This window comes from Protopterus annectens, chromosome 5.part0 (assembly GCF_019279795.1).
Source record: "Protopterus annectens isolate FY-2018-M chromosome 5.part0, PAN1.0, whole genome shotgun sequence".
Classification (NCBI taxonomy): Eukaryota; Metazoa; Chordata; order Ceratodontiformes; family Protopteridae; genus Protopterus; species Protopterus annectens.
Window position 1 is genome coordinate 864,306,506 of NC_056735.1, and position 15,468 is coordinate 864,321,973.

The window sequence follows — 15,468 nt, forward strand, 5'->3', positions numbered from 1 at the left end:
TGAGAAATGAAAGAGATTTTGTGCTTGCAACCAAGCACAAGGAACAGACACAGCAAAACCAAATATCCATCAGATTTTGCAATACTGGACTGAGATGCTTGACAAGGGCCTATCTTTTTCTTCAATAAAAATCCATGCCATCTCTACTCATTACAACACTGAGCCCTCCCATCTTTTCTCATCCTCTTCTAAAACAGTATCTTAGAGGAGCCAAAAATTTAAGCCCTCCCAGAAGACCACCAACTCCTGCATGGGACCTCAATTTTGTGCTGGAAAAACTCACCCTACCTCCTTTTGAACCAGCAGCTACTGCTGATATAAAATTTTATCTTGGAAAACAGCTTTCCTTTTGGAAATCACTTCAGCAAGAAGGGTTTCAGGACTACAGGCCCTCATGGCTGTGGAGCCTATTATTACTTTTTACCCAGACAGAGTGTCCCTCAGGACCAATCCTTCCTTTATGCCTAAGGTGATATCCAGTGTGGCTGTTAACCAAACTATTCACCTGCCAACATTCTACCCAGATCCGCAGAACAAGGGGGAGCAGATTCCGCATTCATTGAACGTACACAGACAACTAAGATTCTACTTAAACAGGACCAAATCTCTAAGAAAGTCTGAGCAACTACTGGTGGCATTTGCTTCAGGATCAGAGGGGAAGGCTATATCAAAGCAGACTATTTCTAAGTGGATAAGCCACTGCATTCGTTTCTGCTACTTGCACCATGGTAAACCTGTGCCCAAGGGAATCTGGTCACACTCCACCAGGGCTGCCTCTACCTCAGCAGCCATTCTCAGAGGAGTTCCAACCAAAGACATTCTAGAAACTGCTACTTGGAGCTCTGTTCATACCTTCACAAAGCATTATCATTTGCCTCTCTTCTCCAAATCCAGGGCAGGCTTTGCCACTGCAGTTCTGCAGGACCTTATAGCCGCTCCTAATACTATTTAGTCCATCCTCCCATCCATAGCTTTGGGACTCTACCCAAATGTAATGACTGCAACAGTGAAACACGAAGAACATAGTACAGTTGCGTACACTTACCATAAATGTAGCTGTTCGAGTGTATTCACTGTTGCAGTCCAGGTTACCCACCTGCCAGCCCCCTTTTCTATAACTTCTCTTTCCTTCACTATAATCTAAAGCCTTTGTGGTGTATTTGCTTTTAGATGAAGGTAAAGTTTATGTTCCTAAAGTGCATTTACATATATTGCTGTTTATTTTATATATATATATAAATTTATATATATATATATATATATATATATATATATATATATATAATTTGCTCCCCATTTGGGGGGCACCTGACATAAAACTGAAACTAAAAAAATGGCTGCATGTTTTATACCCCTGATGACCTGACGTCATGGAAGAGGAGACAGCAACCGATGCAGGACCCAAGACTTTGTTATTCAGGCCGACGGAGGGCAACCTGCCAGCAGATTACCCCCAAATGTAATGACTGCAACAGTGAATATACTCTAACATCTACATTTATGGTAAGTGTACACAACTGTACTTTCTTCATTGAGTATGTGAAAGCTGAATCAGAGAAGCAGGAGGGAGTGGGCGACATCCTGTCAGTGTTGGGATTAAGTTCCAGGCTCATCAGCCTCAATTTACTAGGATAGATTGCAGCCTATAACACGTTTCAGGAGTTCCCAACATGATTTTCGAGGTTCTGTCAGAAGGTGCAGAAGTAGTGGCAGTTTCCAAAATGGGTGTGCATCCACAAGAAGAGGATCTCAGCAGAACAGTCATGGCTTAGATCATTTTCGAATCTCTGAGGGCTTGCCCAGCTGTGCATATCTGTAGGCATTTGGGGGGGGGGGGTCAAGTGTCCCTCTGTCAGTATGGGCGACCATCACACATAACAGATGGATAATACACAATATATCCACAGGCTGTTATGTTTCCTTTTCGTCCCCTTCCCAGTCCACAGATCCTTCTTCTGTAAGTCCCACCCTGCCAAAATGCTACAGCCAAATGTCAGGTGCAAGACTTGTTTCTTAAAGAGCCATTCAGAATGTCCTGCCAGAGCAGAAGGGCATGGCCTTTACTTATGGTTTTTTTTAGTGCCTAAAAAGAGTTAGAACCTCTGGTCCATTCTCTCTTCAAGCAGACTAAGTCGAAAAATTGTGAAGTTGCTCCTTGGAATGGTCATGGTGCAGTTCATCCATCCTTGTCCACCCCTAAGAGGACTGGATGTGTTTTATAGACTTCCAGGATGAATACCCACACAGAAAATTGCTTAGGAGTCCAGAAAGTTCATTTGCTTCCACATAGCCAATCATCTTCAGTTCAGAACATTGCCCTTCAGTCTCACAACAGTAACTGCGTGTTCATCAATTCATGGTCTTCCTTTGCATGGATGACTGGCTGCTTAACATTGCAGTGTCTGACTGTATCCAGCGATTTGCTATTTAGTGGGTTTCATTTTTGGGGCATAATGACAGGCCTATCAAAATTGCAGATTATGATCGCTTGCAAAGTAGCATTCTTGGACTGAACACCCTTGACCTGATGTGCTGATTTTTCCATGTAAAAGCCTTCTTTTCCAGTCTGCAATTCATAGTATAATCAGCAACAACAGTGTCTCTGCCTCTCTTCCTTCAAGCACAAGATCTGATGTTTCCACAATTTTCTTTGCTTCCCCCACAACCATGTTCATGAAACTGTTTCCATGCTGTTGATGCAGTGGATCATAGGAGGTTACTAAGCTAATGGCCCTAGGGTCCTTACAAGCCTAGCCAAGTACAACCCCCTGTTCCAAAAAATATCAAGTTATTAAGTGGAACTAAGTCAGTAACTACTGCCCCTGTCCAAGAGGGACACAGGTGAAACTCCTGGGGTGAATTTGTGGTTTCCCATCTCACTGTTTAGACCTTTTAGATGTTGTTGTAAAGATTTTGAAAAAAAGAATGCAAGGACTATGTTTGATGGGCACCTGTGTCGCACCAGTCTCTGAGAAGCTTCTTGCAGACTCCTTTCCTAAGTGCCGCAGCCACTGTGGAAGTTTCTGCTCTTGGGGAAGGGGCATTATGCAAAGCAAACAGTCCATGGCACTTGGACTACCAAAGAGGCTTTTTTTTTTTTTTCACACATCAGCATTGTCTGTATGAGGGCCACCTTTTTCATCTTGCAGGCATTCCAGGGCTCCCAACCTTCCAATGTGACTGCCATCCACTTTGACAACATAGCAGTGGATTGGTAAGTAAACAAGCAGTGGATCCCACTCCTTATCTCCTTTGACAATGGGCCTTGAGAGTTTGGGATTGAACTTTTGCCTATGACCACTGTGCCATTGCCACCCTTATCCTGATGGCTCTGTCCTACAAATGACAGAGTTGAAACTCCCACCAGATGCAGAAGTTATGTGCTTGCCATAATGATAAATGTGGTTTCATGCCCGTCACTGAACCTGCTCTCTTGCCATGTGCCTTTGATCCACTGGATTGAGAAGAAACTTGTGGGTTTTCCTTTGGCTGTTTTAGGGTTATTCTCGCTAGCAGGCTTTTGAGATCTGGAGAAAAGGACCTTCAGTACCTGGGATTATGGGTAATAGGGAAAGACTTTCAATAGCCTGGGAAAGTTTTATGGGCCAAACTAAGCAAGTATTTGCTGGTTTTAGTCCTACAGATTGAAATGAAGCTACCAGTACATAAATATCAATGTAAGAGTGTTCAATCTCGCCGTTTGTTCTTACACACGGGTTCGGAGCCGATCCTCGGCTCCGTGTCGGCCGAATTGCAAAGCTCTGAATCTCAGAGAAGCTCGAGACCAGCCCATATCACACAATCCTCCCTGCCATTACTCAGATCTAGTTTGCCACTGCAACAGATCGGATCGAGGAGAGCTCGGACCAGATAGAAACTTGAGTTTTTGTTGATTTCTTCAGATAAGAATTCAAATTTTTTCTTGTTGATACTTCTTTGTAGTTACTAGTTACTGTAGAAGTGCTGTGTGTGTGTGATATATATATATATATATATATATATATATATATATATATATATATATATATATATATATATATATATACCCATTTTTCTTATTCAGGCACCTTTGTGGCCTAACCTTTTTCTTCTTGGGTGTGGTATTTTTTGTGAGAGTTTTATATTATAACTGTTTAGTATACATATATTGCTAGGATAGTAATTATTTTTTACCTATTATTGTAGTGATCTTCATTGTTACTGTGCAATGTCAGAAAAAGCCAAATCTGGTTTTAAAAGATGTCAGTGTGGGCAGAAAATGTCCATTACTGACAATCATGCTTCCTGTGTCTACTGTCTAGGCCCTCTCCATCTCCAAGAGGATTGCGCTATTTGTCATTCCTTTAGTAGGAGGGTCATGACAGATAGACGCAGGACGCTTATTGACAGAGGATTGTTGAAGCCGGCCTTTCAAGAGGCTTTGGACAAGTCTGATCAGGCTTCTAAATCCTCAAAGGGGTCAAAGATGTCGGAGCCCATGTCACCGGCTCCGAGTTCATCTTCTCGGGTTCGTTCGCCAGTTCCACAGATCTCGGGGCCGAGCATCGAACATTTATCTTTTACTGAGCCCCAGATCTTGGAACCGGTGTCGGAACTGCCACCACCATCCATTCTTCGGTCGGTGCCATCTTCGGCTCCTTCGACCCATTCTTCCAGACCGTTGTCTGACACAGATGTGGATCGTGTCGTGCAGAAACTCATGGAGAACACGGCCCTTTTCAAGTTAATTGCAGTTTCCTCCCAGTTGGTGTCGAAACTAGAAGGCCTCCCCATATCTCCAACGGGTCCTCCTTTGAGACCCATCCAGATCTCGGAGCCGGGAGAAGAGGACCTGATGATAGTGGAGCTCTCGGTGCCGAAGCCGTCCATTGCACGATCGACACCTTTGACTTCAACTCCTTCGGAACCGTTAGGAGAGTCGCAGAGCCGGTCTTTGCTCGGTTCCGGGACCGAGAGTCGTACCGACCTCTCGGTGTCAACTCTCCCTCTCGGGGCCTCGGCACAAACTGGTTCGGCTCCATCCTCGGGGTCGGAGCCCACAGCACCTGGTTCTGGGATGCTTCCGTGTTCTTCGGAACCGGGGGAGCTCTTAGCCAGGGGTTCGGGGGCCTTTGACCTTATGAGGAAGGTATTGTCTGCACAGACAACCACATCATCAGGGGAATCTTCTCCTTCCCCAAAAGGGCCACTTTCTGTTTCTGCCCCCACGATCCATCCCAAGCGTCGAGCCCAATTGCCTCAGCCACCCACAGAGGGTTCCCCCTGTTCCTTGGAGGCCTCACCAGAAGCCCCCTCTGATGAGGTCCCAAGGAAACGGTTGTGCAAGAGGAGGCACATAGATTCCCCACAGGAATCTCTAACGTCTGACACCGACTTGGATGAGGCAGCGGGGTCCCCCAAATCACCCTCGGAGGATGTCATTTGCAGACATCCTGGAGATCTTGAAACAGAGGGGTGATTGGCAGTCCCTAGCCCCCTCTGAGGACGAGTTGGTGCTGCTGAAGGCTTTTGGGGCTCAACCTTCTACCTCCTGGGTGGCCCTTCGATGAATTAATGGATTTTATTGCTCGAAGGGCGTGGGAGACACCTGACACAGTGGAGCCAGTACCTAGGAAACCAAATAAGTTCATCACTGCCCCCCCAAGATAAATCTTATCTCACCAAGGGAGTCCCTGTCGATGCTATGGTGGTGGCGGCAGCCACGAAAAAGGAGATGTCTGAGTCTTTCTCATCTGTTCATCCTCCTAATAAGGATTCTAGGACTATGGACAGATATGGGAAGCACATTTTTAGTTCAGCGACTTTTTCCATGTGTTCGCTAAACTACCTGACCCATTTCACACGATTGCAGAGGGATCTCATCAAGGAGCTGACAGATACCCTCCAGGGTAACACAGATGCTTCTGTTTCAGATAAGGTAACAGCACAACTTAACACCCTCACATCCATAGTAAACTCATCCATGAGGCTCATCTCGTATGCAGCCGAGGGATCGAGTAGAGTTGCAGCTTCAGCGATTGCTCTTCGAAGACAATCATGGATGCGGCTGTGCTCCTTTGCGGAAGCCTTTAAGTCTTCCTTTGCTAATGCCCCTTTTGATGGTGCTACACTTTTCGGGCCCAAGGTTAAGGAGACTCTCACTCGGTGCGAGCCAGAGGGAAAGACCCTGTCTGCTGTCGGGGTCCGTTTTTCCGCTCCTACTAGACCGTACCCCAAAGGGCAACGAGGTGGAAAAATGTGGTTCCGTAAGAATCCGGGATCTGTCCAGACCACACAGAGTGATACCCCCTCCAGAGGCAGAGGAGGGGGTAGAAATGGAAGACGCCGCCCCGGTGGCAGAGGGGGGTCCGCATAACCAAGGCAACAGGGATTCCGTCCCTGAGAAGCCTTTCCAGCACTCCTGAACGGAGGCCCGGCTGTCCTGCTCTGGAGGCAGTTGGGGGTCGCTTAGCTTTATACCCACTGGCCTGGCTAAACATTACTTCAGATTCCTGGGTAAAAAGCATTATAACCAGAGGATACAAAATCCCCTTCTTTTCAACACCACCCCTACAAAGAAAATTTCCAGACGTGCCACCCCGTCTGCGAAAACTAGCAGCTGTAGAAATTTCAAAGCTGCTCGAAAACAGAGTCATCCAACCAGTCCCGGCGGACCAAAGAGGATTCGGAACTTACTCAAGGTTCTTTTTAGTTCCAAAAAAGACAGGGGACTGGAGACCGATCTTAGATCTCAGCCATCTCAACAACTTCGTGAAGAAGGAAAAGTTCCGGATGGTCACGCTTCAGTCGATCCTTCCATTCTTACAGAAGTACGATTGGATGTGCTGTATAGATCTCAAAGACGTGTACTACCACATCAAAATGGCCAGACCGTCCAGAGATCACCTGCGCTTCCGGCTGGGGGCCAGTCACTTTCAGTTTCGAGCGCTGCCCTTTGGACTCACCTCAGCCCCCACTTGAGACGACAAGGATTCCAGGTGTTTCCCTCTATGGATGACTGGCTCCTCACCGCCACCACCGAGCGTCGACTATTGCAAGCCAGAGACCACACAATCCGCCTTTGTTCCCACTTAGGGATATCCATAAACTTTGAAAAGTCTTGTTTATCGCCCTCACAGTGTATTTCCTTCATCGGAGCAGATCTAAATACACGATTGACACTACTAAAACTCCCCCCAGTAAGAGCTTCAACGCTCAAACAGCAGGTCCTACTTCTCCTAGTCAGCAAGAAAGCCCAGGCCAAACTGGTGTTAAAAGTGTTGGGACTGATGTCAGCCGCATTAATTGCAGTCCCTATGGGAAGGTTACACATGAGGATTCTTCAATGGCTACTTTTTGTGCAGTGGTCGTTCCAACACCTACCCCTAACACACGAGATCAGGATAACAGAATCTTGCAGACGGGACCTCTCATGGTGGGTGTGCGACCAGAACCTCACTGTGGGTCGTCCGTTCATTCTACCCATCCCAACAGCTACAATAACCACGGACGCTTCCCTGATAGGGTGGGGGGGCCTTTTTCAGGGAAGAACAGTCCAAGGAGAATGGTCCACCATGGAGTACACTCTACATATAAATGTTCTGGAGTTGAGGTCGGTGTTCCTAGCGTTGCAACACTTCCAACCCCTCTTACCTCTAGGGACAGTAGCAGTTCAGACAGACAACATGTCTGTAGTCTGGTACATAAACAAGCAAGTGGGAACCAGGTCTTACCTGTTATTCAGAGAGGCCATGAGAATTTGGCAATGGGCAGAGTCCACGGGTTGCTTTCTGATAGCAACGCACATCCCGGGGTCATCCAACGTCATTGCGGACAGGTTGAGCAGAGCCATCCTGTTGCCTCACGAGTGGTCCCTGAATTCACAGACGGTGGAAAAGATCTTCCGCAAGTGGGGCCAGCCTTGCTGCGATCTGTTTGCTTCCCCATTGAATGCAAAATGCAGAAGCTACTTTGCCCTTCTACCCCCTCCGGGGGATGTCCCCAGGAACTCACTGATACACGATTGGCCCCTGGGTCTCCTATATGCATTCCCACCGACTCCATTGATTCCCAGATTTCTACAGAAAGCCAGGAGCCTGAAAAGGACTATAATACTCATAGCCCCATTCTGGCCTCGTCAAATATGGTTTCCCCTTTCTTCGAGCTCATCAAATAGAGGAACCATGGTTTCTGGACCCAGTGCCAGACATGCTGACACACTCGTCGGGAGTTTCTCACCCGTCTCTACAGTCCCTCAAACTAGCAGCTTGGCTGCTCCGCTTCCCTGCCTAGCCAGGTCTCATCTTCTCCCTCCGTCAGTTCAACACATCCTGGTTGCTTCTCATAAAGCCTCTACTACTAAGCTCTATACGAGTAAGTGGAAACGCTTTGTATATTGGGCATCTTGTCAAAACTTAAATCCCTTGGTAGCTCCTTTACATAAAATTTTAGAATTCTTATCCATCCTTTTTCACGAAGGAGCTTCTACTTCCACTCTAAGAGTACAGTTGGCAGCCAGATCAAACTTCCATATTGGTGAAGGAGGTTCTTCCATTATGTCTCACAGGCTTTGCAAAGCCTTTTTGAAAGGAACCTTCCATCTTAGACCGCCTATCAGAAAACCTTTCTTTCCATGGAGCCTGAATTTGCTACTGTCGCAACTCATGTTGCCACCTTTTGAACCTGCTCCGTCATGCCTCCTAAAGTTCTTGTCGTGGAAGACGCTGTTTCTCGTCGCCGTGGCCTCAGCTCGTAGAGTCTCAGAGCTGCAGGCATTATCGGTTAGACCACCTTACCTGATATTCCACCCAGACAGGGTTTCTTTACGTACAAATCCATCTTTCCTTCCAAAAATATGTTCAGTTACGAATATTAACCAGTCTATAGAGCTCCATATCTTCTTCAAAAACCATACTAACAAACTGGAGTATATGTTGCACAAGTTGGATGTCCACAGGCAGCTAAGATTTTATTTAGACAGGACCAAAACTTTCAGAAAAACGGATCAACTCTTCGTCGCGTTTGCAGACAATAAAAAGGGCATGGCAATTACTAAACGTACACGATCTAAATGGCTTGCTTGACTGTATAACATTTGTATACTCTAAATCAAACCAATCCTTACCAAACAAACCTAAGGCCCATTCTACCAGATCCGTTTCTACCTCCTTAGCTCATGCGGCTCGCTTGCCTTTGGACACTATTTGTGCAGCAGCCACGTGGTCTAAACCACATACTTTCATCACTCATTATAGAGTGGACAAGGTCTCCAAGGATAGGACATCATTTGGTTCCACTGTGCTTAGGAACATTCTTCCATGAGTCACTCGGGGTCACGGAGCTAGGGACGCTACCTGTATGTAAGAACAAACTGCGAGATTGAACACTCTTACATAAGGAAGTTATGTCCTTACCATAACGTTCCATGTAGAGTGTTCATCTCGCCTTTGTTCCCACCCCATGTGTTTGGAAGAACTGGTAGGATTAGAGTCTGATCGACGTGTCTTGACCCTTTGCGGAGTATATGGTCCCGTGTGTCATGGGATATATGCTTAGACCATTAGTTATCGCTATGCTGAGAGAGTGTCTCTGAATGGCTGAAGAGAGTGTATGCTTCTAGCACTGCTGGTGTTGGATCCTTTCATCTGGTTTGCTTGCAAACTAGATCTGAGTAATGGCAGGGAGGATTGTGGGATATGGGCTGGTCTCGAGCTTCTCTGAGATTCAGAGCTTTGCAATTCGGCCGACTCGGAGCCGAGGATCGGTTCCGAACCCGTGTGTAAGAACAAAGGCGAGATGAACACTCTACATGGAACGTTATGGTAAGGACATAACTTCTTTTTTTGGACCATACACTAGTAGCCAGGGATCCTGCCTTCCTTACCAGGGTCATCTAAATCCTCACTTCTGCTCAGAGGCATTGCACTGAACTCGAGATGTAGAAGTAAATGGCAGAGGTTTTCCCTGTGGATTAGTTTCTCAAGGACTTCATCCCTTCTCTTCTGAATTTCCAATAGTTTTGGAATAAATATTGGAAATTATTAATGAGCATTGTTACCTCACAGCATGAGGTTCTCCCGTTCGATTCTCGGCTTGGCTTGTGGGTGCCTTCTGTCTGGAGTCTGCATGTCCTCCCCGTGGTTGGGTAGCGTTCAAAGGACATGCGTGCATAAATGGGTGTACCTTCGTTGAAGGTTGGGTGTTGAGCTGGCACCTCGGCGTCTCGTAAAAATCTACTGCCAATCATTAGTGGACCGGAGTTCCGCTGTGGCCCCTTACTGGGAAAAAGCTGAAAGACAAACAACAACAACATTGGAAATTATTAACAGGTAACCAAGTTAGTCTTTTGCTATAGCAAAGGGCATCTGGTGGCAATGTATGACCTTTATAATAACTTTAAAGTCTGTAAGGCCTTTTTTAGAAGTTTGATGAGGACCCTCAGAGAGGTTTTTTTCCCTCCATGGGATCTTGATTTATGCTGGAGAAATTAACATTACCACCTTCTGAACTAGCACCTGGTCAGGTGAAGTTCTTTTCATGTAAAACTCTCCTTATTGATTTCTCTTTCATTTTGGCAGTAAGAGTTTGAGTTACAGGTTGTATCTTCTAAGTGTTGTCTTATGTTTCATAGTGACAGTGTCACTGTGAACTAACCTGTTCTTTATGCCTAAGGTAACCACCGAAATACATTTGTAATGGTCCATAAATTTGCCTGCATTTTTCCACATTATTTGAACCAAGCGGAGTATTTATTGAAGTGTGTGGATGTCCATCAGTTATGTTTTTATTTGGGCACAACTTAAGATGTTAGAAAAGATCAGATTTTTGTTTCCTGTGAGGCAAACATACTGGCTAGGAATGTTTCTTAAGTTTCTCTGCTGCACTGGTTGTCAACATAAGCTATTTTTATTGTCATGAAGATACAATAAAAGATAGGTTTAGTAAACTTAATGGTGAATTCTGCCAGAACATTGGCTACTATCCAGGCATTCCTCAAAAGCATTTCAGGTAATAGTTTTGCAACTGTGGCCTTGGCTTCTTTGCATATTTTCACAAGACACAATAAACTGGATGTGATCTCCAAGTTTAGGTCAGCCGTCTGGTCTACTGTTTTAGACTGTATCCTGAGATGAGGCCTTCCATAAGGCTGACCTGGAGACTCTGTCCTTTCTGTTGAAGGGAACAGGTGGGTCTGCATTGGGAAGACCTAGCTCTTCCTTTTTTGAAATGTCTACAAATAAGACCACTGTCCAATAGGATTATCTTTCTGTTGTCACAAATGTAAGTAGAGGATGACACCACATTTAAACACAAGTAAAAGTACTTCTTCCTCATGATGAGCTGCTTCAAAGTAGTGTTTGCTCTGGTTGCCTGTTGCTTGCAGTGCTTTTGCAGCTTCATTTGTGTTAACATTTCGTTTTCCAGACAACAATGTTACATCAAAACAAGTGTGGTAAAACATTGTTGCAGGGTTTTAGTTGGTAACTTTGCTTGGAAACTGCAGTAGTACTAGTAGCAAGGTTTTTGCTTCAAGTTCTTAAGGGTCCTTGAGATGTCCGGAATCTTGACACCTCACCACCACCAAGTTTTTGTCCATCCTTGTAAGGTTACTGTCTGTGTCTAACAGTAGAATCACCAATCACTGGTATACTTTCATTTGTAGAGGGTTATAGTTGTGGTGAATTACTTCCTGGTGACTTATGCATATGCTACTAAATGTTATAGTGTTGTGGTTTTTCGCAGAGTCCTAGTCTGCTGGATCTTGGAGACTTGCACAAGGATTTTTTTTTTTTTTTTTTTTTTTTTTTTTTTTTTTTTGCAGTCTCAGTATAGTAATGTTCTGGTAAGTTGTTTTGAGTGTCGCAGGCTGTGTTCATATACGAGGGTAATTCCTCTATTTTAGTTGGGTATTTGCATCTTTCACCGATAGTGATGAGGTAAGTAATAGTTTATTGGCTGTGAGCATCAGCCAGTTGCTGCATTGCCTGACTGTACCGGGTGCTATGAGGCTGTTGACTGAGGGGGAGACAAGCCAGCTGAGTTTTCATTCTTGTCCAAGAGTGTAGATATATAGACTGTTTTGTATTTTGATATTTTATGAATAATTTGCACCCTGCTTTACTGATTTCAGGTGTCAAAGCAGAACGCACTGAACTGTTTGACACACATTAGAGTTCAGTAAAACATTTTGTAGAATGATACATTATAATTTGAGCTCTAATCAGTGAAATGTGTGATCACTAAAGTCCAGTTACAGAGTTTTCTCTTCAAACATTGAGATAGTGGCATATCTGGGATTTCTGTTTTCCCAAATATAGTGTGATATCAGTTGGTATACATTACATTTTATTTTTTATTAAGTTTGTACACTGGGGTAGTGCACTTTCCACAGTGGACTGACTTCAGGTACAGCAGCACAGCTGAATAAAATCAACAGTAAAATCAAACCATACAAATTTGTGCACAAAATAAGGTACACAAACGTGATAAGAAGGTATATAATGTGTGACTTGGGCAATGAATGGCTATTATAGATAGCACATTAAGAAATACAAAAGCAAGAACAGGGTAAGCACAATATGTACTAGCAGAAAAAGAATAGACTTTGAACAGTATGTAAATGTTATATACAGCTGAGAGTTTAAGCTGCTCTCTCTCTTCCATTTTAAGCCGAGCAGAGGGTAATGAATAAATATTAGAACTTTTGGAGGTGGATCAAATGGAATATACTAGCAGCAAAGGTATAGGGGGTGTAGGTCTGAGCTGATGCTTATAGAAGTAGCGGCTGTGAGAGAGGAGGCATCTGTGACTGTGAGATCTAGGTGGTCTGCACTAACTTAATTCATGCAATAAATACATTCAATGCATATAATCAGCAGCCTGAAGGCTCAGTTTTCCATTTCCCGTACATATAAGCGTGTGTGTAATTCCTGTATTAATGATAAGGGGGGAGATGGTGGTAGTAGTTACTGTAAAAAAAAAAAAAAAAAAAAAAGTTGGGAATGGGTAACAGTATAATTTGCAGTGAGAAAAGGACTGTCCCACCAAATGTTTAAAATAAGAACTATATTTGAGGGTCTAGAAGGTAAACTTCTTTGCAGACTGCAGATCTGCAACAACTTGGCTGGATGACCAGGAAAGATGGGTTGGGTGTGTGAGAAAAGCCTAGGCAAGGCCAAAGGACTTGTGGCTATGGCATCTTTGACTCACTTAGGTAACAGAAATACAGGAGGTAACTGCAGACTTTGGATCAGATGCAAACAGCAACAGTGAAAGATGGCATTTGAAGTGGGTGGTAAAAGCCGCAGCTGCACATGATATGTAGTTTTGTGGTGTACTTTGGCAAAACATCTGGCACAGTTGTGCCACAGAACAGATTTGGCTCATAGCAAGGTACAAACCCTGCATTGACCTTGCGAAACTGAACCCATTTTAATATTTTTGCTTTAAAAGTATCCTCTGTATACCATCAAAATTATTTTGCTTATGCTAAAGTTTGGCTGATAGCTAGCTGGAGACCCTGCACTGGAATATTGACTCTTCTGTTTTATTGTTAGCATTATCATTAAGAGTTTTTTTCTTTTTAATTTAAGAGAAACATGCTTAATTTGTGTACATTATGTAGACAGTGTGATAATCATAGGCTATTACATTTACAAAGACTTTTTTCGCCTGTGTATAGCTGCTGAAATCTGTAGGATAGCTGAGTTAGAATGGCCATTGATTTTCATTTACAGCATCTGTTGTTTTTATGTTCTTTTAGTAAGTGATGAATGTGTTTCTTGATGCAGATGTGGTTTGCAGTAACTACACGTGGACTAATGGAATGGATGTCTCCGAACAATTAGGTATCACCCCTTCAGCACAGATCAATGGAACAGCAATCAACAGAAATTTGTCATCAATAACAAATGAGAGTTTTTCAAATGGAATTGATTTCTGTAATGGTATGTCAGAACCAAATGTAAGCAGCCCAGAGTCCAAGAATATGAGTGGTGGTTTGCACCACAATGGAAGCCCAAGCAGCTGTGTGACACTTAAGCCACTATGGATGCCGTCATCCTCTGATGGGGATAATTATGATGAGGCCTGGCATTATGGACATTATCACGGTTTTGGAGATACTGCTGAATGTATCCCAGAGCTTAACAGTGTAATCGAACATTCCAGTTCTGTTAAAATAGAACAGAAATATGATAGTGCTGTGTACAATGCAATGCACCTGTTCCATGGTTCTTAAAATTATTGCAGCAGTACTGACCTTAATGTCAGAGTTATTCTTTCAGACCATTTTTTGTTATGTCATTTTAAAGTTACAATGCCAAGCTTTTGTGCATTGTACTGTAATTGAACATTGTTTTTTTTATATCTGAAATACATTTTTTTCTCATCATTTCTAAAATGACAGGATTTTTTTATGCACAGCTAGTTTCCACCTACAACAGGCTCTTCAGAGCGTATAATTTTGTACTGTGTTTTCATAATTTCATAAGTTCACATTCTTTAGAAGAGCAAAAACAAGTAACTTAATACTATGTTATAGTACCGAATGTATAGCTCCATTTGAAGAAAAACTGAAGAAGTTTTTTGAAAGGTTGTTACCGGCATTATTTAATTAAGGAGTATGTTTGTAAAGCTGTAGTTCTTTCCTTTTTGTTTGTTTTCAGGCAGTTGCAATGTGATGTAAATTACTTTTTCAGGAATTTATAACTAAAGAACACAATTTTGCAAGCATGTGTGAACTTATCGACTGATATGTCATCCATGCCTGTCATCTGTCTCTGATTTTGACTCTAATTTTAGCTCTGTCCCTCTTAGCTCCTAGAATTGGTGACTTTTGGAGTAAAGGCGATGAGTAACACTTAATGACAGTAATTAGAGTTATAGATTTCTTTTACTTCTGAAAATATGTATTAATGCATATTCTCTATTTCTGTCAATGTCTCAAGTTAATAGTGCTAATATTTTAAAGTGTCCGCAATTATTTATGGATTTGTTCCTGATTCTTCTGATTTATACAGGATTCATTGAGAACTATGGCATCATATGTCTTTTTACTGGTAACTGTTATCTACTAATTGGTATCTGCCAGTCCCATTAGACAGTTTCTGAGTGGCTTCCAAATGCTACCAGCCATAACTACTTGGTGATGAGTCTGTAAATACAGTTAAAACTGAGCCAGTCCATCAGTTTTTTAAAGCCATCATCTATAGAGACCTTGCTGATCAGAGCTTCACTTACAGGTTCATGGGTAAATCTTTGAAGCAGCAGGGAGTTGCTGAATAGATTTAGTGTACTTGAACCACAAGTATTGAGCATACAAAATGTCATACTCATTTTGTCAGGGTCACTTATGTCGCCCATTGTGACAAATAACAGTACAAGAATTATCAGCAGACACGGCTTTGCCTTACAAATTTCTTTACTTTTTTTTTTTTTTTTTTATCTTTCATTGATGCTTCTTAATAAGGAGCACTCTAGCCTGTTAAT

The 15,468-nt window shown here is 43.3% G+C and overlaps 1 protein-coding gene across 1 annotated transcript in view; it reads left to right on the top strand.

Annotated features, from left to right (window-relative positions):
* The window catches only part of ANKRD10 (ankyrin repeat domain 10), a 955,792-nt gene extending 941,080 nt beyond the window's left edge, over positions 1-14,712 (top strand). Inside the window, exon 6 of the mRNA XM_044072655.1 lies at positions 13,770-14,712. Coding sequence (XP_043928590.1) covers positions 13,770-14,218 — 449 coding nt within the window. The 3' untranslated portion in view covers positions 14,219-14,712. The remainder of the gene's footprint in view (positions 1-13,769) is intronic.
* Positions 14,713-15,468: the final 756 nt, after the last annotated feature.